At 36.2% G+C, this 27,355-nt stretch overlaps 1 protein-coding gene across 1 annotated transcript in view; it reads right to left on the bottom strand.

Annotated features, from left to right (window-relative positions):
- The window catches only part of LOC117402922 (CUB and sushi domain-containing protein 1-like), a 778,430-nt gene that overhangs the window by 262,631 nt on the left and 488,444 nt on the right, over positions 1 to 27,355 (bottom strand). Inside the window, exons 7-10 of the mRNA XM_034004588.3 lie at positions 25,633 to 25,710; positions 11,828 to 11,915; positions 6,287 to 6,411; positions 489 to 610 (exon numbers count right to left, since the gene is read on the bottom strand). Coding sequence (XP_033860479.3) covers positions 489 to 610; positions 6,287 to 6,411; positions 11,828 to 11,915; positions 25,633 to 25,710 — 413 coding nt within the window. The remainder of the gene's footprint in view (positions 1 to 488; positions 611 to 6,286; positions 6,412 to 11,827; positions 11,916 to 25,632; positions 25,711 to 27,355) is intronic.

Below are 27,355 nucleotides of genomic sequence, written 5' to 3'. Positions count from 1 at the left end.
TAGTCTTGTCAGATGTAGTAGAACATCATCTACTTAAGAGTTAGAAACTTCAAAAGGAACACAGTAAAAAAAAAAAAAAAAAAGTTGCCATGGGGGTCTGTGTCTCGTTTTTATAACTATATGTTAGAAAATATCCATGAACAGATGATGCCCAGCTAAATAGAACACAACCATCTTCCTAATAATGGTGTTTTTATTGCTTTGTCATGTTGCTAGGTGACTGCTTCCAGCGTACCTGTTAGTGCTTTAAGGGATCAGGTTGAAATATTATTTATTTATTAATTGTAAGTGTTTTTTTTAACACAGAATGACTGTATGTCAGTATTAGTAACAGTACACTTTTGCATACAGTATACTGTTATTCATATCCATGGTGTACTTGTTTATATGTGTATCCCATACAAATGTAATCAAATGCCTGAGAAAAGAAACATTTCCTAGCAGGGAGTTGTACATCAGAATTGATGTCAATCCCCAATTAAACTCACCTTGTCAGAAGCAGCTGCAGTAATAACCCATACACAATGTGCATTATTCTCATACTGGACTGGGTAATTTGGAGATGTGATGATACCCTTTGGCCCTCTTAAATTGGACCCACATGTTCTTGCTGTATAAAAAAAAAATAGAATGAAAAAGATTGATTACTTTTCCTTTAATATGTTTAGGAAATATCAAATTTTCAACATTATCATGAACAATGTCTATGGAGTGCTATATCCACTAGGATATTATGTAATTATCATGTATAGCCACACCGGTTTAAAACGTGCTCAGATGGATTCCACAAACTTTTTGTACACACCTATGGGTAATGCACACTGTTTTCGCTACATTCCTCTGCATACTTCACATAAATGCAAGCAATATAGAGTACAGTAGGCTACTTACTCTGCCACAGTTCAAGAAAAAGCAGATCAAGCACACAGTCTGCAACACACTATGGGGCACTTAGATTTTTAGAATTGTGTTCTGCAAAATGTGCTAGAAAAATATATTTAGCTTAAAAATCCTATTTGAAATGAATAGTAAGGCTACATTTAAATGTAATGCAACTCCTTCCTCCTTTGTCATCATTGCATTTACCTTGAACTTGTCAGAGGAAGGGTACCTGATGGATCATCACAAGTTTGAGATAAATGTAGGTTTTTAAGTGTTTTTTTAAAGAAAATAATGAGAGAGAAAAAAAAAATTGTAATAGCAATAGTGCTCTCTCGAGGAAGGCTCTACTGTGTATTGACCTTGACTTTCGTTAGCGCCCTCGCCTTCAGATAGGGGTGGATAACTCCAGTCATGATCAACTCATTGACAAGCACTGTCGCTTAAATAATATGGTATTATTAGCAAACATAAAACATTGCACAAAAGTACATTTGTTTATTCTATATTATTATTATTATTATTATTATTATTATTATTATTATTATTATTATTATTATTATTATTATTTAAAAAACGCTTTTATCCAAAGTGACTTACTGAAATTAAACAAAATATAAATGTGTATAAGTTACAGGCAATAGAAATGCAAAACAAACATATACAATATATTAAACATAAATATAAATAAATGAAAATATACAAACAGATATATAAATAGGAATTTACAAATAAAGGTTGAATAAGTGGGTTTTGAGAAGACGGTGGAAAGCAGTAGAAAATTGAACAGTCCTGAGGAGCCAAGCCTGTGATGGTAGCGGGTTCCATCACAGGGGGAGACAAGGAAAGAGAAGGCGTGAGCACCGGAGGAAGGAGAGTGAAGAGAAGGCATAAAAAAGTCAACCAGTAGAGGATGAGTGGAGAGGGTGTGAGGAAATATAAGGAGACACGAGGGGATGGAGATAAGAAGGGGAGGTATGATCCATGTTATTGGTTGCAGAAATTAAATACTATGTTCCACTACCAGAAGCTCTCACACATGCTTTTCAGGAAACCTGTATATTTCAATATTATTAAAGCTTTAGTGGCATCTTTGCCTGCTTTGTGCTCTGCAGGCAACATGTGGATCCGTGTTTGTTGCACGTTCACAGGAAACGTGCCAAATTTAAAAAAAACTAAATCATAGATAACACGCTTTGATGCATTCTGCACACCCATCTTGATCATCCTCAATAATATGCAAATGGATCTGCGTTATACTATGAAAACTATATGTCTACATGATCGTTATTATTATTCCATGTTTCCAATGTGAATTAAAGCTGGAATCTGTTTGTTGTTATACAGGGCGATTAATAAACAATAAACCATATTCTGATTGAAAATAAATAAATCATTTGACCTACAGTATGAAGCAGAAAAGAACAATGCTTTTTAACTGCAAGACCTAATTACCTAGTGTACATTTTCGCTATCAGCAACAGATTAGACTGCTGCTAATTTTTAAAGCATTCACATGTACAAACGATGTCAAGGATGAGTTCCATCTCCCTGCAAATTATTGAATGCTTTAAATCAAGAAACCCCAGAGGACTAAAAGCCTGTTAATTACTTAAGAGTTAGAGACTTCTAAAGGGACATCAGAGATGTAAATCAGAACACATCCTTAATTTACAGGTCTATAATTAATGCTAAATAACCAGCAATGATCACCCATTTTAATTCAAACTGGCATTACAGACTGCCAATGATATTGACTCCCTACTGTATGGTATGTTACTTATCAGAAAAAAAAAAAAAATCATTAATAAGCAGTTTGATATTAAAAAGAGGTTATACAGTGATGCAGGAAAATACATCAAGGTCAATTATGAAACAGTAGAAATGCTGCCAAGAAATATTTATTTTATAGCTGTTGAAGGTGTGACATGTTGCCTAATTTAATTCAAATGACTGTAATTTGAACAAACCCTTGTGCACTGAAAAGTTTGAAAGTTGTATTGAATATCTTGGAAACCCTCAAAGCATTTTTATTTTTAGCTGCAGTAGTTTGGTAGATCTATCTTCAATCTACCAAACAAAATACATTTGTATACTATTCAAATTTTAAAAATAATGGCAGCGATAATTGATGTGCTTTTTCATAATTTTATACAGTGGCAGAATTAAATAACTGCACACAAGTCAGTATAAGGGTAGAGGTAGCACAATTAAGTGGTTTATTTTAAAGCCATGTACTTCTATTATACATATTTGAGTCAATTCCTATCTCTATTAAAGAGTAAGTAGCGGGGTTCCGGAAAATATAGCATTACACGTCCCCATGTGTTTCTACAACTGTTTAAATAATGTATCTGTCATTTTTCATCATTGTTAACATCCTGACAACTTTTTACACTTTTTACTTTAAAATCTGTTTCAAGGCTGTTTTCAAAATGTTCGCTCTGGTGCACTGATAGTGTAAGGATTATTGCCCACATTGTCAAACAGGTAACACAGCAATAATGATCCATGATGTTGTACAGAACAGAAAATCCAGAGCACTTGTTGTTAGTATTTTTTTTAATCAATCTCCCTGCAGTGATTTAGAGGACATATCCCAAAACCAGTGCACTAAATGCATCAGATTCAAGGGACAAACTGTAGAATCGTCATCTTACTGAGCGAAATGCACTTCGTTATCTCCTGTAATCCTGTAATATATATATATATATATATATATATATATATATATATACACAGTGCCTTGCAAAAGTATTCAGACCCCTGACCAATTCTCTCATATTACTGAATTACAAATGGTACATTGATATTTTGTTCTGTTTGATATTTTATTTTAAAACACTAAAACTCAAAATCAATTATTGTAAGGTGACATTGATTTTATGTTGGGAAATATTTTTAAGAAAAATAAAAAACTGAAATATCTTGCTTGCATAAGTATTCAACCCCCACACATTAATATTTGGTAGAGTCACCTTTCGCTGCAATAACAGCTTTAAGTCTTTTGGGGTAAGTATGTACCAGCTTTGCACACAGTGTCGGAGTGATTTTGGCCCATTCTTCTTGGCAGATTTGCTCCAGGTTGTTCAGGTTGGTTGGACGACGCTTGTGGACCGCAATTTTCAAATAGTGCCACAGATTCTCAATGGGATTGAGATCATGACTTTGACTGGGCCACTGTAGGACATTCACCTTTTTGTTCTTGAGCCACTCGAGTGTTGCTTTGGCCTTGTGCTTGGGATCATTGTCCTGCTGAAAGGTGAATTTCCTCCCAAGCTTCAATTTTTTAGCGGACTGAAGCAGGTTCTCTTGCAGTATTTCCCTGTATTTTGCTCCATCCATTCTTCCTTCAATTTTAACAAGATGCCCAGTCCCTGCTGATGAGAAGCATCCCCACAGCATGATGCTGCCACCACCATACTTCACTGTAGGGATGGTGTGTCTTGAGGCATGGGCAGTGTTAGGTTTGCGCCACACATAGCGCTTTGAGTTTTGGCCAAAAAGCTCTATCTTGGTCTCATCTGACCACAAAACCTTTTCCCACATCGCAGCTGGGTCACTCTCATGCTTTCTGGCAAACTCCAGACGTGCTTTCAGATGGTACTTTTTGAGTAACGGCTTCTTTCTTTCCACCCTCCCATACAGGCCAGTGTTATGCAGAGCTCTTGATATGGTTGACTGGTGCACCATTACTCCACTCCCAGCCACTGAACTCTGTAGCTCCTTCAAAGTGATTTTTGGCCTCTCTGTGGCTTCTCTCACAAGTCTCCTTCTTGTTTGAGCACTGAGTTTTGTGGGACGGCCTTTTCTTGGCAGTGCCTGGGTGGTGTGATGCAGCTTCCACTTCCTGATTATTGATCCAACTGTGCTCACTGGGATATCCAAACACTTGGATATTATTTTGTACCCTTTCCCTAATGTATGCATTTGTATTACTTTATCTCTAACTTCTGTAGAATGCTCTTTGGTCTTCATTTTCCTTCAGATTCACAGCCTGACCAATGATCCTTCAACAGTGGGGTTTTTATCCAGAAAATGTGACAGCAACTTTAATGGTTCACAGGTGGAGGCCAATGGTAAGGTAATTGTGTCCTCGTTAGGGCAATTTCTTTCATCGGTGTAAATTGGGAGCTTCCACAGCACAGGGGTTGAATACTTATGCAAGCAAGATATTTCAGTTTTTTTTATTTTTCTTAAAAATATTTCCCAACATAAAACCAATGTCACCTTACAATAATTGATTTTGAGTTTCAGTTTTTTAAAATAAAATATCAAACAGAACGAAATTTCAATTGGTCAGGGGTCTGAATACTTTTGCAAGGCACTGTATGTATATATATATATATATATATATGCAATATGCAAGTCGATATGCATACCTCCAGACTGGCTGATAAGTCACTGAAATCTCAGCAACAAGCGGAGTCAGATCTCTGTTTAGATTAATCAATAAACCATTAGCTTACGGTCCTTAGGAACATAGCATCAAATCCCGCTATTAATACTAAATACTACTCTTACAGTAATTATAAAAGTTAAAGCCCTTTGAAAAATTATTTGATTTAAAATTTAAAAATCTTTCACCAGACACATTTTTTTTTACGAAGTTTATGTTACAGTATAGCAATTCTGATTTGCAATGCTGAGCAATAAAAAAACAAAGCACTTATTAACTTATGTAGTTTAAAACTGACATGACCAGCAGAAGAACACTCCAGTTATATCTATTGTATACCCAGATGGCCATGATTAGGTAAGTGACATTGGAATGTTTCTGTAATATAATATTCAAAAACCTTACAAAATCATTGTAAACACCCTATTCAATGCAACGTGCTTTTAATTATTACTATGCATGCTGAAATATTAGCATAGCCCCTACTTAATTACCATAACATGACACCACTTAGATGTTTGTTGTAAACCCATGTCAAAATAAAAAATTCCTGCTTTTATCAGGAATAATAACATGACAATCATAGCATGCTACCTCTATTTTCATTGTAAATGCAGTCAATTTTACTCTCAGAATAATTCTAATCTCCATGTACGTGGTAACCTGTCTGAAAAACCCTGTCCCTAGTGGATGCCACATTTAATCTATGAGGTATTTCTTACTGATGTTCTTACATCCATTTAAGACAGCCTGTTGCAGGGGGACAGGTTAATGGTTATAGTACCAAATGAACTTGAAGGTTAGACATTTTTCTTGGAGCGCTAGAGGCCATAATGAATCTTTAAACTTCTAAGAGGATGTGTTGACTTAAAATAATACAAAGTGAATGTATACAAATCATATTTCACGAACATAGTGAGTTGCTCTGTAATCCATCTTTATTAACACTATCTGACATTGTCCTTACATGGTAGTGTCTAGATTTGGAATGTGTCCTCACTCACTTACCACGGCAGATTGGCCTGTGGTCACTCCATGCAGCCAAAGTGTCCGTCACTTTCTGGCAAGTGATGCTCTTTGAACCCTGGAGTACATAGCTGTCTTCACATGAGAACTGGATACTGGCACCAACCCTGTGGGAAATACAAACAAGCATCCACCAGCTTCAATCCTGCTATGAAACACACCTTTAAACATTGTGTTATGATGCATCAAAAACACTGTATTATAAATATGTCAAAACCCAACGAAACCCTGTCACTCATCAGTCTCGGTATAAGTGAAGGATATAAAACAGTAAAGTAATACATTAAAGCTAATGTTTTGTTGCTGACAGTGACACTAATGAATATTCACTAGTAATGTAAGGGGCTGAAGTATATTCAACCCCATGTGTAAGATACTACTATATCATATGAAATTATTGTGTTCTATTTATTTTGATCTCTGTTAATTGAGTCTAGTGAGCCTAAGAGGATCTGTAATCGATAAGAGCAGCTTGTGACCTGTGGGGGGAGGTATGACTCCACTGCAGAACTTAACAGAATAAACTGCCCAGGAGCCATGTGTGCTAATTATTTAATAATTCCCCTTTCAAGTCACACTGACTTTTAAGTAAATATTTTGTACAATTTCCATTAGATATGTACGGTATGTGGTAGAAGTATTAAGTATATACTGTTACTGCTATTGCCAAAGATTTTGCATCACCTTGAATCTTAGGATTGAAATATCATCAAAAAAGAAAACTATATGAACATAATTTAGATATTTTATGTAAGATCATATAATCAAATAAACTACAACATGATATCGCAAAAGTCTACCAGAAGCCATAATAGTAGAACAGTCATGTTAGATTAAGAATGTGTTTTATTTTGTGTCAGTTTTTCCTTAAGTATATGGAAAACTTGAACCGGTATGTAATTCAATATGTTAACATACAGTGCCTTGCGAAAGTATTCGGCCCCCTTGAACTTTGCGACCTTTTGCCACATTTCAGGCTTCAAACATAAAGATATGAAACTGTAATTTTTTGTGAAGAATCAACAACAAGTGGGACACAATCATGAAGTGGAACGAAATTTATTGGATATTTCAAACTTTTTTAACAAATAAAAAACTGAAAAATTGGGCGTGCAAAATTATTCAGCCCCCTTAAGTTAATACTTTGTAGCGCCACCTTTTGCTGCGATTACAGCTGTAAGTCGCTTGGGGTATGTCTCTATCAGTTTTGCACATCGAGAGACTGAAATTTTTGCCCATTCCTCCTTGCAAAACAGCTCGAGCTCAGTGAGGTTGGATGGAGAGCATTTGTGAACAGCAGTTTTCAGTTCTTTCCACAGATTCTCGATTGGATTCAGGTCTGGACTTTGACTTGGCCATTCTAACACCTGGATATGTTTATTTGTGAACCATTCCATTGTAGATTTTGCTTTATGTTTTGGATCATTGTCTTGTTGGAAGACAAATCTCCGTCCCAGTCTTTTGCAGACTCCATCAGGTTTTCTTCCAGAATGGTCCTGTATTTGGCTCCATCCATCTTCCCATCAATTTTAACCATCTTCCCTGTCCCTGCTGAAGAAAAGCAGGCCCAAACCATGATGCTGCCACCACCATGTTTGACAGTGGGGATGGTGTGTTCAGGGTGATGAGCTGTGTTGCTTTTACGCCAAACATAACGTTTTGCATTGTTGCCAAAAAGTTCGATTTTGGTTTCATCTGACCAGAGCACCTTCTTCCACATGTTTGGTGTGTCTCCCAGGTGGCTTGTGGCAAACTGTAAACGACACTTTTTATGGATATCTTTAAGAAATGGCTTTCTTCTTGCCACTCTTCCATAAAGGCCAGATTTGTGCAGTATACGACTGATTGTTGTCCTATGGACAGAGTCTCCCACCTCAGCTGTAGATCTCTGCAGTTCATCCAGAGTGATCATGGGCCTCTTGGCTGCATCTCTGATCAGTCTTCTCCTTGTATGAGCTGAAAGTTTAGAGGGACGGCCAGGTCTTGGTAGATTTGCAGTGGTCTGATACTCCTTCCATTTCAATATTATCGCTTGCACAGTGCTCCTTGGGATGTTTAAAGCTTGGGAAATCTTTTTGTATCCAAATCTGGCTTTAAACTTCTCCACAACAGTATCTCGGAGCTGCCTGGTGTGTTCCTTGTTCTTCATGATGCTCTCTGCGCTTTAAACGGACCTCTGAGACTATCACAGTGCAGGTGCATTTATACGGAGACTTGACACAGGTGGATTCTATTTATCATCATTAGTCATTTAGGTCAACATTGGATCATTCAGAGATCCTCACTGAACTTCTGGAGAGAGTTTGCTGCACTGAAAGTAAAGGGGCTGAATAATTTTGCACGCCCAATTTTTCATTTTTTTATTTGTTAAAAAAGTTTGAAATATCCAATAAATTTCGTTCCACTTCATGATTGTGTCCCACTTGTTGTTGATTCTTCACAAAAAATTACAGTTTCATATCTTTATGTTTGAAGCCTGAAATGTGGCAAAAGGTCGCAAAGTTCAAGGGGGCTGAATACTTTCGCAAGGCACTGTAACATTATTAAGCAGGTTTCAATCGACTTTATAAAGCAAAATGCGTTAATTCTATAGGGTGATGCAAAACTTTTGGCCATAACTATAAAATTTTGTAGTTTAATATTTGTTTCTAAAAATATATGTGTAATTAAGTTACGCAGCTCATTTTATGTTAAGATTGTACTGTGTAAGTGGGGAAATGCAATACAGGGTACAAAACAATTGATTGATTTTGTTATATTTTATGTGAGTTTAGAAATATGTTTGACAACATTATATGCTGTCGTTTGAAACGATGCAGGTTTTGGTTTAATTAATTATTATAAATAAAAGTGAAAATATGATACAAAGGTAAAATATTTCTAACTTGATAATTGTGCATTAAAGAAAGAAGCAAGTTATTTATAGTTTTAAGTACAACAGAAATATTGAATAGCTGATGCTTACATCTTAAACTGGTATCATTGATTATTATTTGTGCCAGCAAAATGCTTATTTCAATATATTTAATTGTTAAAAAAAATCGTGTTTATTCTGGTATAATGTATTTTACAGGAATATGACTGTTTTTAAGTTTAAATATGATACATTTGACTTCTGCATTTGAACAATTTATGAGTTTTGAATATATGCAACTAATGTAGTGTGTGTATATATATATATATATATATATATATATATATATATATATATATATATATATATATATATATATACTGTATAATAGATGGGCTACAGTGAATAAATCTTCACAGAGATTTGTTAGAAGTGCCTAAAAAAACAACAAATTGTGGATGTTGTCAAGTGATTGAAAAGGAGACATTTTGTTTTTGAAAGTGGTCTCGGGGTGCACAGGAGTCAAATATGGGTCAAAGGTCAAGTATAATCTTCTAGAGGAATATGCCATTTTAATTTCACTACTGTGGTATTATGCCTTTTTTTCGAATGGCTTAGGGTGCAAATATAGCCTTCATCCATGTATTTTATATGTTAAATTTGGTGAAATTCAGAGAGCATGAACCAGGACTTCGCTATTTCCTAATTTCACCTGTCTATCATCATTGACTCCCTATTTAAACCCAGTCACTCAGCTCTTTCTCTTGCGTTAGCTTTTTTCCTCCTCTTCCTCCTCATTTTTTTCATATGCCGCATGCCTCTGTGTCGGTCTCCTCTGGGGGCATTGTGATTCTCACTTCCCTAACCTAGAGTTCCCATAACTCCACATGTTCTTCGTGCGGTCAGAAGGGACCATCGGCCACACTATTCTTTCACTGGTCATGTGCTATATCTTGCCTCAAGAAAGAAAGCTCTGTCTTACTTTGATCCTTCTGGGACATGGCCATCATACTCTTAGTGCTCAAGTCCCATAACTAACAATTATTTGTGTTCTTTCAGATTCTCTTCCTTATGTCAAGGTTTCATATGAGCCTTTCAGTTCTCTGTAGGATGAACCCGGTCGCTAACTGGGACCCAGTCGCGAGGCAACACCTATAACGACACTCCCAGAAGTCAGAGGACTCTGTGTTTTCAGGGGCCCAGAGGCCGATAGGGCCAGGCTTGACTCCATAGGGAAGGCTCTCTCGATTGGAGTCCGGCCCGTCCTTTTCTCTCTCTCTCTCTCTCTCCCCTGCTCTAGAGGCCAAATCTCGAATCCTAAGTTGCAAAACACTCCCTTCCTCTCGCAGCCCTGGTTCCCGCCCATGAAATATATATATATATATATAGATATATATATATATATATATATATATATATATATATATATATATATATATATATATATATATACAGGCTAAATTCACTATAACAAACACTTCTTATAATGAGCACCCGTTTTTAACGATCCCAGCAGCAAGAACCAATTTTTTCAATGCAAATTAGCCCTATTAGAACAATGTTGTTGTTATTGTGTTTATATTATCTATTTGCAAGGTTTTCATTGCAAAAAATTGTTAAGATTATCTTAAGCAAAGCCTCAAAACTAGGGAAATTTTAGTTGTTTTTACAATACAGCAATCTTAACTGATACAAGTTCTAGCCAGGCATTGCAGCACAGACCAGGAAAGTGTGCCGTTTCCCCAGTATCCACATGTGTAATAGCTGGTCTGCCGCCATTATTAAAGTGTACATATATGTAAAACCAAATAGCAAAATATGTGTTTTGAGATCTCTACATCAAGACAATTTAAATATAGTTACGTTCACATTGTAAAATAAATGCATATGTAGAGCCTTTGACCATAAATATTGATGTGTATTATTAATGTAGCCTAACTCAAGGCATGCTCTTTCTCCATAGTGAGTCTGATTAGCCAATCAGCAATGCTTGGCATGGTGATCTTAGAAAGCAGCAGGTGGTGCACTCTGCTTCCCCAGTGGAGTCAAGGGAAAAAACAGCTGATATTCCAAAGTGAATGACAGTACAGGTGTCTCACAGCTGTGTCTGAATAAAGAGATATATTTACATTGTCAACGTTTTTAAAGATATTCAAGAATGTGAAATTAGAAATGTATATATTTTTTACATGTGGTGTGTACATACATAAGCCAACTATTACACATGTGGGTACCTGAAGAGACCACACTTTCCTTGTCTATGCTGCAGTGCCTAGGTAGACCCTGTCGAAGTTAAGATTGCTGTAGTGTAAAAACGTAAGCCCGATTTCCCTAGTTTTGTTATCTTAACATAGTTTTCTGCAACGAATAAGCATTTTACCCAATACTCTACACTTGCATGTTGCCACTCCATAGCAGCATATCAAAGAGGCATATTATTGAGAGTGTAACATTTCTACTTTTAAAATATATATATTCATGTAAAATTTGTACTTGGTTTGCATTCCAGAACCCAGAAGCTTAAAAGTCCAAGAGGAATTATTAAAGACAAGCTTCACTCACCCAATTTAGCACTAATCTTGGATTACCTGTCATAAAGCAACATTAGGTAGTCCAAGATTGACACAATGCAGGAGGAAAGAGAGAAAGAAAATGAACATTCTTCTTACTGGAAATCAGAACCTGTCCTCTTCCCATTCTCTGGGACCCCCGGGTCGGGACAAATATCAGCAGCCACTGCTATTCCACCTTGACTCACTGCAGGAAAGACAACAAAATACACAGTACGTCAATATCAACCTTAGGGTCAGTTTAGGTATTGTGGTTTGTTCTTTTTTTCTGCTGTGTACTGTACAGTGCTTTGTGATACTTTAGTATACAAAGTGCTATATAAATGCATTAAATAAATAAATAAGCAGTTTCCTAATCAATCCCATGTAATGCTATACAAATGATACCCAAGTTAAATCTTTGTAGGAGATTAGTCAATCTGTCAAAATGAGTGACAATCCCAACCTGTGCTACTTCTGCATATACAACGTTTGCAAAATCAACCTAATGATTTTTTTTTTAAGTTAAAGATTCTAAAATGAATTAGAACAATCTAAACAGAAGATTCTACCCAGACAATAAAAGGTGGATGATACAAAGATATTGATAGGCATTATATCAGAATGTGCTGGCATGTACAGTGCATGGTGACAAACAGTATATGTACAATTAACAGATTGAGTCTATACATACTGACTACATGTTCAAACAAGATCATGGACCATTAGTTTCAATGAAAGCTAGGAAAAAAATATTATATCCGCCCAATTAATTTCAGGGACACTGACTCACATAAGACAAAAAGGTCAATATTTTCAATATTTCATTGTTAAACAAGAATAATAGGCGAGAACTGTTTTTTTTTTTGTTGTTGTTGGTTTTTTGGTTTTTTTATAGGCAAATACAATTTAAGGCTGCAAGGGATCAAAAAAAATGTTTGTCTTTGGTGGAAAATACAGTCAAAATACACAACACTAACATGTTAAGCAAAAAATAATAATAATACTGAAACGGCATCTTAGCAGTTTCTGTGTTACTATTTAGTCAGCTTTATAGTTTGAGTAAACTAAACCTATTTACAGTCTGCGTTGTTTATATTTTATTCAGTTTGTGTTTGCACCTGACTCTGAGCCCACTAGTTGTCAGCATGGCTCTTTTTACCAAAGAGGTTGGCCAGCTCAGATTTTGACAATACTGTTGTAAAGAACAATGACAATTACTTGGTACCTTTCATGAGAAAGCCAAGAAGGTATATATATATATATATATATATATATATATATATATATATATATATATATATATATATATATATATATATTTTATAATCATCAAAGCAAAAACAAAACAAAAAACAGTAATTGAAAAAGAAACTGTACATATACACCAGCTCTCCAGATAAGCTGCGTACGGGTGTGTTAAGAATTGAAAAAAATATTAATTAAGTATAATATTTAAATATGCATTGCAATTTAGTTGCACAGCTTGAGTTTGCATGTTGTCAAGTTTCTTGGAATTTGTTGGCTCCTGGCATCTCAATGGTCAATTGTGAATATGCTGCATGCGGTAGTTAGATATGGATCTGTGGCAATGTGCCCCGCCCCTGTGTGCATTTCTGTGTTATATGTTGCGTGTGGTGTGTTAATGTTGGTGTATAGATATTGCTGTACGGGATATAAATGGGTGTGTGTAGCATGAGTTATTTAAAATGTATAATTGTATTTAGGCACAGGAATTGCACTTCAATTCACGTGCATTTAAAGTATTTAATAATATGTGAGCACGGGGGTTGCACAGATTTAGTTCACGTGCTGGGATTCAAGTGAATAATTAATTGGTAATTGAATCCCAGAACAATTGTATATATAGATGCACGTTTCATGCTGCTCCCACCTCCACCGCTTCCACCGCCAGGAGCAGAGCAGCAGGAGCTGCCTCTGCCTCCAACACCGGTTTAGCGAGGGGCTACTGTATGATTATGAAAAGCTTTTTGGGGGTGAAGTTGGGGGCCCCACTATACAATCTGATGGGATTAAACTGCCTTTCATTTTTTATAATGTATTGATTCTTGCACCCTTGCATGTATAGACGTTATCCTTCAGGCAACCTCTGCTGCAGCAAACCACAACTCAGCTGCCGCTATTTACTTGAACAACTTTGCACGACTCTCACAATGTATAATGCTAGAGATTTTGCTAAGAAGACATATTTAAATTAGTATATTGCAGCTCTCTTCATTAACATATTTTCTTAGTACATACGACAAAATGCAAATTGAGCTATGTTTGCGCTGTGACTGGCCCATCTTAGGACATCTACCCCTAAGAAAGGAAGATTTACAAGTGGGAGACCAACTACAGCAGGAGTAGCAACTGCCAGGACATAATATTATGAATATTATTAAGCTGGGCTAAATGGCTGCAAAAAAGACCTTGTTGGGATTTTTCAGGTGGAAAATAAGGAAAGCCGTATGTACAGTATTTATTGAAAGTACTTATGACTTCAAGGTAATGTTGCATTTTACTCACCCAAAAATACATTTTACTCACATAGAGTCTAAATTGGAGAGTAAATGACCTTATCTGGAGCGCTGGATACATCTTACATTGCATTGTCGAGCACTGTAAAGTATAGGCTAATGGTTTGGCACTGGCAAGTGCTAATCAGTTCAGATAGATTCAAGGACAGTTCAAACAGCAGAATCAAATGAACAAGCAGAACGAAGGAGATTTACATTCCACATTGTATTAATCTGCAGTTCTATCTATGCAAACCAGCGAAGGACACATTATCTCTGAATTAAACTATTCTAATCTAGATTAAGAAATGGTCATAATTGCAACTGATTTAAATTACACATAGGCCTACTGGTAAGAACAAATCTTACGAGTGGATACAATCAAAACTAAGTCTGCCACTTTTAAAAGTGTAAGCTCCTCTCTTTAGATGAGCCATGTGCTAATTTGTTTCTACCTTACTGGAAGAGTAAATTATATACTGATTAGTTACAAATGTGAACTTTTTTTTTTTTAAACCCCAAACTGTTTATTTAAACCTTGCCTTCATCTGTTTGGTACCAAATGAGTTAAATATCAACAGTCACTAAACAAACCACACCCTCCAACAGCATTTAGAAAACTGCATTGAAATGTGTTCTGATGTAGAAAGTGGCAGTGAGAGATGGGACGCCCTTGTTTTTCATGGGCCCTAGGAACTGTGTTTCAGGAGATTTCGACATCCTGCTAGGTCCTCTAGAGGGAAGAACATGTCCATTATCTATAGTTGACCACTATAGGTGACAGATCAGGGTCTGATGTTACCAATGCCTCATTCAGGCTAGTAAAATAAATAAACTTGTTTGTAGTGAAGCAAAGTTACCCAACAGACTTCAAACAGAAATTGTGAAAAGTAGCTAGCCTGTACACATGTGGATTTAGAATATGTGACTGAAATACTGAAATTCAAAACAAGTGTAGAGTATGTTTTAGAATTTAAAATATACCTAGAATAGTACAGCATTGAGAGTCTCTGGACAAGATGATGAAACAAACATCAATAAAATGATATCCAACAGTACAATACCGTCTTCCAACTTTTGCCAATTGCATCAACAAGTGTATTACACAAACATTGTTCAGATTTATTTCTGTAAACGTGTAAAACCACCAGCAGTAAACTCAACTTAATACTGATTTTAAAAGAAAGTGCTACCACATCATTTTATGCAGTCATCACCCAATATTTTATTTTAAAGCATAAATGGATGATAAAAAAGAAAATATGACCATTTGTTTTGACAATACAACCAAACTATTCAGGTTATTAATAGACTCTATTTCAGTCTTTTACTGACAGCTAATGACCAGGACCCCCATTGTAGTCATTAAGGCTTTAGTATTGTTAGAAGATAGACGGCTCTATTTAGCAATGTTCGCAAACCCCTAAGGCAATCGCAAAACACTTTTGCGAACAGTTAGCGCACCAGAATCAGGCGCATGTGTGGGCAAACAGACTTTGCCCACATATGTGATTTAGCAACACATGTTTTCATGCCCACTCGGCAAGTTAGCATCAACGCTTGACATGGGCTGAACTTGGGGAGTGTCCTCATTTAAATACAAATGTAGCAATTTAGCAAACCATGAACAACGTTAACGTTTCAGTAGACATGTGAAAACCTGGTCTAAACTGTGTGCAAATTACATGGTCCACTAAAATACCGGTGAAACTACTGATGAAGCAGGCAAAGAAAAGAGAGAGAGAAAAAAGAGAAATAAAAGAAATATGGACTGCACACTGGATTAATGTGATATTTTATGTGATAGTAATGTGATACTTTGTACTGTGATTTTGTAACAATTGTAAGTCGCCCCCGAATAAGGGCATCTGCTAAGAAATTAATAATAATAATAATAATAATAATAATAATAATAATAATAATAATAATAATAATTTCTATGTGGCCAGACAAAGAGTGGAGGAGGAGACGTCCCCAAATATTTAAAAGTCATCTGTCTTTTCTGTCTGACACACAATGTATACAGCAATTTCGCCTCAACAGACAAACAGTCACTGACATCTGCCAACTGCTTCAGGCTGACCTGGAAGGAGACATACGGAGAGCACACTGTTTGCCTGTAGCACTAAAGTACACGCACCAACACAGAATAGGCACTTCTGCGTAAATCGTAAGGGGACCTATTCTGTCAACGTGCAAGTAGTGTGTGATCTGTGATGCAAAGAACTACATCACAAATGTGTATGCAAACTGTCGTTGCTCTGCTCATAACTTGTTTATCCTCGCCAATTTCGGAGGTGGCAGCTGCATTTCAGCGGTATGACAGTCTGAGAAGCTTGTTGATAGGGGACAACGGGTAGCCACTGAAGCGGTGGCTACTCAGACCGCTGCTCAACTCCACAACCCCTGCTGAAGGTATAATCGTACGTTTTAAATGTGCTCATACTGTAATTGAGCAAACATTTGGAATCCTCAGAATGTGATTACAATGTTTGGATGTCTCTGGGGTAACACTACAGTACACTCCTCAGAAGGTTAGCAATATCATCCTGGTTTGTTGGGTTTTACATAACGAGCCCTCCGTAATGGATGTTGAACTTACAGAGGAAAGATTGCAGGGTTTGAAGGAAGCACCAGTGTTGGAGGTTGCAGATGCTGCAAGTGCCAGGCAGGTCAGACAAAGCCTTTTAGACAGAGGTTCACAGGTACACATTCAGACCAATAAAAAAATGCAGACTTTGTTATGATGTATAAGATGCAAATACGTACCATCAGTATATTTTTAACAGGAAAGCATTTATAATAAAGTCAGCGACAGTGCTCATGGTTCAAAGGTGAGCTGTATATGCCTAACTTAAGGAAAACACCTGATTCAATTTTTTTTACCCCGACCCTGTTGCTCGCTCGCTCGCTCAGCAAGTGAAACAGAAAGAATATTTATATAACTTCATTTTGCTTATAGATTCCTTTTTTTTTTATTTCGTAAGTATTAACTGTCCCCCCAGACTGCTATAAAAATGTAGCCTTGTTGAGGCGCATATGTCTTCCTTATTTTTTTTTTTTGGTTTCAAAATTCCCTCCGTTCGCTATCGCAAACGCACAGGTCTTCTTAAAGGGAATGTTGAATCCTTATTGGTTGTAACCTTACTTCCCCCACTATGCTTTTATTGGCTGGGCACATAATTTGCTATTTGATGTAGTTAGCCCATGCATGAGACCCGACTTCGTCGCGCTTCACAAACGAAGTCATTTTTGCCCTAGCGATAGCGGCTGCGCACATATTTGCTAAATAGGTCCCAGTGTGTTGTTTTTCTATAAGTTTTTCTATCTGTTTTTCTAAATGTATAGGCAAGCTTGTGGAATGTTACTGATAAGGACACATTCCTTATTTAGGTATTATATATGGTGGTTGTCTTCCTGTCTTTCAATCTCTTGTAATAATATATCTTCTTAGCTGGGTGTGGGTGTGTGTGTGACAGAGAATGAATGAATCCTAGTTATCTCACTCCCAATCTGTGAGGGCACTGTATAATCGGAGCAGAGTGCCCCGTAATGGATGGTTTGGCAGTTCATTCCAGGGTCAGTTGGAAGCCGGCCATCCAGGAAGGGGGCGGGGCCACAATACCAGAAGTCATTGCCTTAATGCGGTAGGCGATGTGTCAGTCACGGATTGGAGGAGACGTGATTGATTGGCCGCACCACCAAAAGAGGGTGTGATGGAGGGTATTTAGGGGAAGTGGCCCCAGCAATCTGTTCCTTTTGATGTGGTTACCGATAGGACCGAGAAAGGAAACAATCAATTTGTAATTGTGAGTGAAGTGTTTTGTTTGTTTTGTAACTGTCTGTATTTGTCTTTGCTAGACAGCTAATACAAACCCGGGAGCTGCCGCTTCAAGCCAGCGCAAAACCCGGACTGCACTGCACCTGTATTTAAACAAACACCACAGTTAAATCACCGCACCTGCACCTAGAGCACACACTGTCCGGAGATGTGTCTGTATCTGTGTTGTGTGTCTGTGTTTTTGTATTTTTATTTCAGGACTGAAACCCCTTGGTGCCAGCATTATTATTTCAGCGGTCAAGCTGACCAAGAAAGAAAATACAAATAATTGTTTGAACTGTGAACTTTGTGTTTGTCATTGTCTGGAGCACCTGCATCACCCCTACACATACACACTGTAACCCACACATTCACAGTGTGTCAAATGCATCAATTGTGAGTATGTTTATAAGAAGGACCAAGAGGATACCCAGCTGTAATGGAGAAAAGTTACAAAAGAAATACTTGTTGAAGAATGATGTAACCAAAGGTTAAGTATAAACGTCTTGTTTATAGATCCTTTGTTGGACCAGAGGAATACAGACTGCACACTCTGTTGTCTCCAAAATAAGTAATTATGCTCATTAATGCCTTTTTCATATTGCATGCTGATTTTGATGTTTAATAAAGTAATAGTATTAAACTGACTAAGTGTTGTATTGAATGAATCATTCAGTGTTAATCCACAAAATAAGACTCACATCAGTGAGCCAGTTAACAGTATTATGTGTTTATGTTGGAGAAATCAAGAAAGCATGTCCTGTAATGTGTGGAGATCTGTCAAACATACTAAGCTCTAATATTAAGGTTTGCACTCAATATAACGTCCAATTTTTGGTCCCTTTGCGGTATCTGACCTAATTATTCCCAACTTTCAGTTACAAACAATCCCTTTAATCTCAAAACCTTTTAAGGACTGAACTTAAATACAGTCCATGATGGTTAAACAAGGGTTATGGGAATGTTTACCCTTTGGCAAGCCTGAGTTAAAACCAAACTGCAATATGTACATAACCAACACACTGCCTATTACAAGAGGCAAATCCAAGGACTTGTCAAACCCAAGACATATTTACTGAGGTTGCATACAAACTACATAGCACATATTTCCTTTTTTTCCCCCATAGCTTATACCCGTTGAAAGCATATTAGTAAGCTCATACTAGGGTATCTGCATCAGTACCTAAAAGTGTTAATGATTTAAAAAAGGCTTAAGAAGTACAACGTAGCTATGAAGTAGCAGTGCAGGGTGTTACCAATGAACTTAGAAAATAAAGATTTACATTACTCTGCATCATTGTAAACATAAACAGTAAATGGCTGCATGAGGCAAGATAATCTTCATTATCTACAGTACATTGAATACCTCACCAAATCCATATAACTGAATCCATGAGGTAGAATTGTGTCAATTTATAATGAACTTGAGCTAAAGCAAGCCCCTACTACGGGTACATTTACTAATGCAATTGTGACAAAAAAAAATGTGGAAGCAGGTTATTTGTACACTGTAAACAAATTGAGATATTTCCATAGAAAACAATAGATTTCCTTTTTAACGTAAATTCCCACTGTACGTAAGTACATTTTTTGTCCAAGGTTAATAAAACAAATCAAAAGAAAACAAATAACGTTCCTACTTAAATTACAATTGAAAGTACTGTATGTATATATCAAACATCCGCATGATTTCAAGGTTGTGTAACAAAGTTCAAAATTTAAAACATCAGCATTGTTAACCGCACACAAAAAACTGAGATGTGGATGGTACGTTATATGTTTCTTTAACCTCAACCTCCAGCCATCAACTCCTGTACTCCAACAAGTCAGGCAAAGTACTGCACTTGTCAAAAGCTTGTACTGGTATTTCATTTGACAAATTGAAGAATATCTGCATCTGCTATACTTAAGACAGAGAGTAAGACGAGAGGGAACAAGCTGAGTAATGAAGTAGCAATATATGTATGTAATAATGTGTAAAAAATTTTAATTGTATGTAAAAAAAATAATGTGATATCTTGTAACAATTGTAAGTTGCCCTGGATAAGGGAGTCTGCTAAAAAATAAATAATAATAATAATAATAATAATAATAATAATAATAATATAATAGCTTTCTGGGTGCAGTTATTACAGCTACAATAGTGTTATCATAAAAATAAAACTTCCATCCATCCATCCATTATCATTAACCGCTTACTCCTTTACAGGGTCGCGATGAGCCAGAGCCTAACCCGGCATACGCAGGGCGCAAGGCGAGACTACACCCTGGACGGGACGCCAGTCCATCGCAGGGCACGATATAAAAATAAAACAATTAGTACTAAATGGTGTACTAGAAAGGGACTAGCCATCATGGGCCAAACTGTCTCGTTGTTGGACGAAATGTTGAGTACAGTCATTTTTTAAGTATCTTTTTTAACAAATTGAAATAAAACATGAATACAAATGAACTATTAATTGAATTATGTTATGTTCCTACTACACCTGATATTTTAATTTTACACTAGATTGTCCTGTAATGGATTAACTGTATATTAAAACATCTGTCTGTATGGATTGCTCAATTTTCCTTAAATTCTAATGTGGGAGGGTGAGGGTTGCTTGAAGGAGTGAAGTGCGGCCTCCCAGCATACGGAGATGCTGTTGAAGCTAACTTATTTGCCCTTTACAATATGGAACTGGAAATAGGTCTATAGCCTGGTTGTGTTGGCCATCTTGATAAGGGCAAATATACAGGTGCTCCTGGTTCCACTCCGTCAATACCAGGTTTAAATAATAAACCAATGTGCTAGAGATTGGCTGTTGCTGGATTGATAGGGCAGAGTCTGGAGCATATAGGGAACTGTGTCAAATGAGAAGGTTAGTTCCAAGGATAGGAGAGGAGAGGAGAGGAGAGGAGAGGACAGATGTGGGATTAATGATTGCAGAATCCTTGCTATTTCCTGTAACCAGGACTGGTAGCCCGAGAGTTCCTGTGACCAGGGCTGAAGAAGGAACAGTGTACCATATCATGACCTGTATGACTGTACCAGGCCTCTCTGTGTCAAGATGAAAACCTCTTAACCCCTGTAAATATTGTAAATACAATTGTAAATATATACTTTGTGTGAAATTGACTTTTGTTTCTCCTGTTCTCAACACTTATCGGTACTGTCTACCCTTACCGCCTACAGATATAAATCATATAAAATTATAAATTAGTATATTGCAAATACTCTAGCATATTTTATTGGGCATGCTGAATGGTATTTCAAGCATTTGTACACATAAAGATGTGATTACATTACATTAGATTGCATTTTTCTTGTGTTTACCAAAAATTACAAGGTTAGAAGTTTATCCATCAAAAATATATATATTTCTCCTACAACAGGAGTATTTATTTACTTTGATATTAAATATATGTTCACAACAGACCTCACAGCTACAGTACATTTCTACAATGTGTCTTGACAGTAGTGTATTTCCTGCTTTGATAGAAGCTTTTGTATTTTATGAAAATCATATAGAAATGAAATCCTTAGAAAAGTCCTTGTCAAATTTAGCCCGGAGGTCAAGGAAAAGGAAGGACCCAGAAGTTCATTTTATGGGAGCATGTCATTAAATTGTCAGATCTTAACGTTAAGATTGACGAGTTTGCAAACCAGCAAAGACTTGACAGTGAATGAGCACTATGGCTCGCAGACATGATGCAAATACAATCTGACAATATTAGCCTTTTTCGAACTCAGGAATCATAGGCAATGCCGATGAGTATGAAATACAGCACCACATTTAAATGGCAATGTCTGCAGACATTAACACTTTGGAATCAAATTTATCTGGTCACTTTTTTGTTTAGAATCAAATTTATCTGGTCCCTTTAAGCAATCAAAAGTTCAACAAATTCCAGGTTGGATTTTGCATATGCAGTTGATGAATAATGAAAAAAAAACTGATGTGGCAGTGAATAGGCATTTAAATTCCAAAATTTTAAATCTTGACTATTGCTCCTACCACATGAAGGACATAAACCTGTACATTGCTATTCAGGTAATGTCTCTGACAGTATGCTTGGCAGCAAAATAACAGACAAATAACAAGGCGCAATCACAGTTCCACTGCAATACCATTCTAAATTAATTCTCATCCTCAGTCTTTTTCCTAATGATATAATACCTAGAAAAGAATGACAGTCATTACTTAGAGCTGCAATTCTTTTTTTTTTTTTGTTAAAACATCAAAAATATATAATATTATGTATTGTATAAATTATGCTATAAGATGTTATATACAAATTTCTAAGTCAAACAAGACACAATAGACCTAACTAACAGCTCACCCTCTTTTTGTAGATTAACCATTCTACAGTTATGGGACAAATTGGGTAACCCTTGAAAAAAAAAAAATGGTATATGATTTATGTGAATATTGTGTCATCTTTCCCTGATACATGTCTGACCAGGAAAATGTAGGGGAGCATGCACCAGCATGGAAAAGCATCACCCACTCTTAAAAGTACAGTTGTAATAATTTAAATTGCATCAGTATCTAGATCTGACTGTTAGATCAACTGAATAGTCCACAAAGGGATTACTTGGTTGTGGGAGTGATTGATGTCTGATGCTGTGTTGTAATGATGACTATGCTTTTAGATTTTATGGTGGAGTATCGCCATCTAGTCTTAGTCTTTCTTATAAGAAATGTATAATCTCAAAGAATGGTTGATAAAAAGCAATGGGAATAAAATCAATGTGCTCTGACGTTCTGAAAAACTCAGATAAGCTCTGAAAGGGTATAGATGATAATCTTTAACATAATGATATGCTTCTATTCTGACTCCATTACAACATATTTGTATTACATTACAACATGAAAAATAAAAGATAAGTATGTCAGACATACCAAGATCTAACCACGGCATACAACGATCACTAACTGCACTGAGAAAATAGACTAGATTACAGTATGCCCTGTGGCATTTGGTACTGCTATATTTCATGTATCAGTTTCAGGAGGACCCCTTACATCCACGAAAGATGTTTTTGTACCAGCAATTTTATGTTGTTCGTCATTTAGATATACAGTATTTGTAATTAATTATTTTTTTCGGAGGCTATCCACAGCATTGAATTTATATATATATAAATCCTGCAGATCACATACATCTGTGACACCCTTGCTAAAACTTTGGCATTGCATACACTAGGCAAAGAATCTACAGATCTACACTGAATAGAGATTAGTCCAGTGACAGATGACATGTTATATGTTTATTGTACCAGCAACAGGAAACTGGTCTTTCACAAACAGATGATATTAAACTCATTATAGCTGGCATGCTATAATGTGCTATAGTTATTGTTGTATTTTGTATATTAAACCTCCAGTGTGTTTTAAATTTCCATTTGACTGCTGCAAACATCACAGCATTTTTTTTATGGAAATACCAAGAGAATGCAAATATATATATATATATATATATATATATATATATATATATATAAAATGAGCATACAAATAGAAGAAAGCCAAGAAGTTTAAATCCAGTACAAGCTCAACCCCTCCAGAAACAATGGGTATGGTCATCACTGCCAGCTGTAGTTATTTGTTAAGAGGATATGGAAAATAAAATGGAAATAATTTTAGAGACCTTTCTATTATTATGGAGCTGTATGAATTTCAAGGAAACACTTATAATACATTTGCATTACAAAGGTTCACCAAAAACGTAACGATATATATCTAACAAGTCCAGCATTGTATTGTCCAGCAATATGAACCACCTATTAATTTCAGTCCAGCAAATATATTCCACATAAAACCCTCCCTGGTGCCTTAATCAGGTATTGTATGAAAACCTGTTTGATTAACAAAATAACAAACTAAGACAGGCAGTTAAAGTGAAAAAAAAAAATCACGTTACAAACACCTGATCATTTTTTAAAGTCCGTATTTTAGCAGCAGATCACCTATAGCATTGTGAAGTCTGTCTTTTTTAAATACTGTAATTCAATGTACCTAAATGTTGCACAGTGAACTAGTTTTAATAAAATCTATTTTTACTTTCCATACATACTGTAGGCTTGGCCAGCAGTAATGGGAACTGGAGACTGGTGTTTGTTTTCAGGGTGTTTAAGTTAAGGAAACCTGTATTAATGAAGAAAGGCCTTTTTCTTTAGAAGCTTAGCCTGAAATTCGGTGGAGGGATTATTGAATGATTGCTCTCTCATTAAAATTATTGAATAATTGCTCTCTCATTAGATCACTTCCTCGTATGCTATATAAACTCACCTGGGCATTACCGTCGCAATCCCAGTTGTAATCCTACCCGCCACCTGGCATTTCAAGATCAGTTCCTCTTTCAGAGGGCGGTGGCTGCATCTTCTCCCCTTAGCAGACAGGACAGCGGCCATAATCCCCACTCTCACCATAGCCATACAAGCAGTCATGATCCCAACATTAAATTAAATTGTATTGGTTTTGGGTATCTCCACAGTGAGTTACGGTTGTGAGGGGTTTTAACCCAGTTTAATTAGACAAAGTCAATGATTTTGTTTTGTTATGTAAGTAAAAAAGTGTGGGTTGTTTTTGTTTCTTAGAAGGCCATAGCTCCACTTTCATATCTGACAGTTCTGCAGGACACACAATACAAGTAGAGTGATGCCACACTACAGGTGCTCTACCGCCACCCCTTTTTCTCCCCAATTTAAATAATGCAACTCATGACTGAACTTGGAGGATTTAAGAGGATTTAAGATCAACAGGCTGTATTGTGGAATAACGCATTACTGTAATCTAATTACATTTTTCAATAAATTGTAACTGTCATGAAATCTGAAAGTACTTCAACAGTGCAAATCAAACCTTACATGTCACATGAACATGCTTTTTATATCATCTTACAAGAAAATGGCAGGTTTGATAGCAAGAATATTTCGAGATGCAGCCTGACCAAACTGGAAAAATATATATCTCTGTATAATGTAAACTGTGCCTGAAGTAACTATTGTTAACTGTAACAACAACAAATCTAAATAATAAGTTGCTATAACTAGTTATAATTTTGTTCATGTAACTAGTAACTGTAACAGATTACTTTTTAAAAGTAACTTGCCCCACTGTCAATGATGATGTGAAAGAATGCATGTTACCCAGCCACTGAACCCTAGAGTCCAAAATAGGAGAACTCTGAGCTAACTGAGGGACCAACAGTATTGCATATTATACAGTACATTGCATAATTAGTAGACGTATTAAAGGCATATGAAAAAATGTAGATTTACTGTAAATCTTCTGTCTACCATTCATAGCCCTTGTTTATTTGTGCTTTTTTTTAAAAGCATCAGTTTGCATGTGTATCCTTGTACAAACATTTACATTAATATTGTACATTTAGTGAGAGCTTTAATCACAATGCAGAAAAACTAAAATACTGAAATAATATTATCTGCATTGACAAATAATGCAAATAATATCCTACATAATGCAAGATACTATACTTTCTGGTAGCAGAAAGTGATTTGTACCATGTACAGTGTTTTAACAATGACACTTACACAAATAGTATTTCTACAAGGTATGAAAGGAGGGGGGAGGACTTACAGACAGTATTTTTGTGGTTGGTGTCTTTACTTGGAAGCATCTTGACCCCTCTGGACTTCAGTTCAATTGCTTTTTTCACTGTTACAAAAGAAATTAAAAGTGTGTTAAAACATCATCATGCAACAGTCTCTTAAGACAGGGGTTGTACTGACAGACTGGAGAATTGCAAACATAATACCAATCCACAAAAAGGGAGACAAAACTGAACCAGGTAGATACAGACCAACAAGCCTGACTTCTATAATATGTAAACTTATGGAAACTATAATAAGATCCAAAATGGAAAATTACCTATATGGTAACAGTATCCTGGGAGACAGCATGGTTTTAGGAAAAGGAGATCATTTCTAACTGACTTGCTTGATTTCAGTGGATAATTGCAAAGCATATGACATTGTCAAAAGATTTCTGGAAATCTAAATAAACCAAGTCCTGCATAAAAGATTAATTCTCAAACTGAATGCAGTAGGGATTCAAGGAAATGCATGCACATGGATTAGGGAGTGGTTAACATGTAGAAAATAGAAAGTACTGATTAGAGGAGAAACCTCAAAATGGAGCGAAGTAACCAGTGGTGTACCACAGGGATCAGTATTAGGTCCTCTGTTCTTCCTAATCTATATTAATGACTTAGATTCTGGTATAGTAAGCAAACTTGTTAAATTTGCAGATGACACAAGAATAGGAGGAGTGGCAAACACCATTGCTGCAGAAAAGGTCATTCAAAATGATCTAGACAGCATTCAGAACTGGGCAGACACATGACAAATGACATTTAATAAAGAAAAGCGTAAGGTACTGCACACAGGCAATAAAAATGTGCATTATAAATACCATATGGGAGATACTGAAATTGAAGAAGGAATCTATGAAAAAGATCTAGGAGTTTATGTTGACTCAGAAATATCTTCATCTAGGCAACGATATATTGTGAAAAGTGTTGAATTTAAATCAAGGGAAGTAATGCTAAAACTTTACAATGCATTAGTAAGACCTCATCTAGAATATTGTGTTTAGTTCTGGTCACCTTGCTACAAAAATGATATTTTTGCTCTAGAAAGAGTACAAAGAAGAGCGACCAGAATTATCCTGGGTTTAAAAGGTATGTCATATGCAGACAGGTTAAAATAACTGAATCATTCAGTCTTGAATAAAGCAGACTAGATAAAGGGGCATTCAGAACAGAAAATAGGAGGCACTTTTTTACACAGAGAATTGTGAGGGTCTGGAACCAACTCCCCTGAAATGTTGTTGAAGCTGACACCCTGGGATCCTTCAAGAAGCTGCTTGATGAGATTCTGGGATCAATAAGCTACTAACAACCACACGAGCAAGATGGGCCAAATGACCTCCTCTCGTTTGTGACCTTTCTTATGTTCTTATATTCTTATGTGTGAAATTAATACAATATAACAACTTAGTAATTGTGTTGTTACAGTTCCATAAAGTACTAATTTGCTAACAGTGTCATCACCAACAAAGTAGTATAAATAAAATGTAACTGAAGAGCTTTTTCAGGTTAATGTTTTAGAATTCCTGATATGCTTTACGTTCATGGAAAATTGTTTGACAACACAGGCACAGAAAGTCTTTGTCTCCTGTAATTTTAAGCACATATTTTAAAAACATGGAATTCCGTGACTGCATGTCAAACATTGCCCACTATTCATTTGTCATACAGTTTAGTGACTAAGATAGATCAGCTTTTTTAACTGTAAATGAC

This window comes from Acipenser ruthenus, chromosome 5 (assembly GCF_902713425.1).
Source record: "Acipenser ruthenus chromosome 5, fAciRut3.2 maternal haplotype, whole genome shotgun sequence".
NCBI classification, from domain to species: Eukaryota; Metazoa; Chordata; class Actinopteri; order Acipenseriformes; family Acipenseridae; genus Acipenser; species Acipenser ruthenus.
Note: the sequence above shows the minus strand (reverse complement) of the source record. Positions and strands in the feature narration are given on the sequence as shown.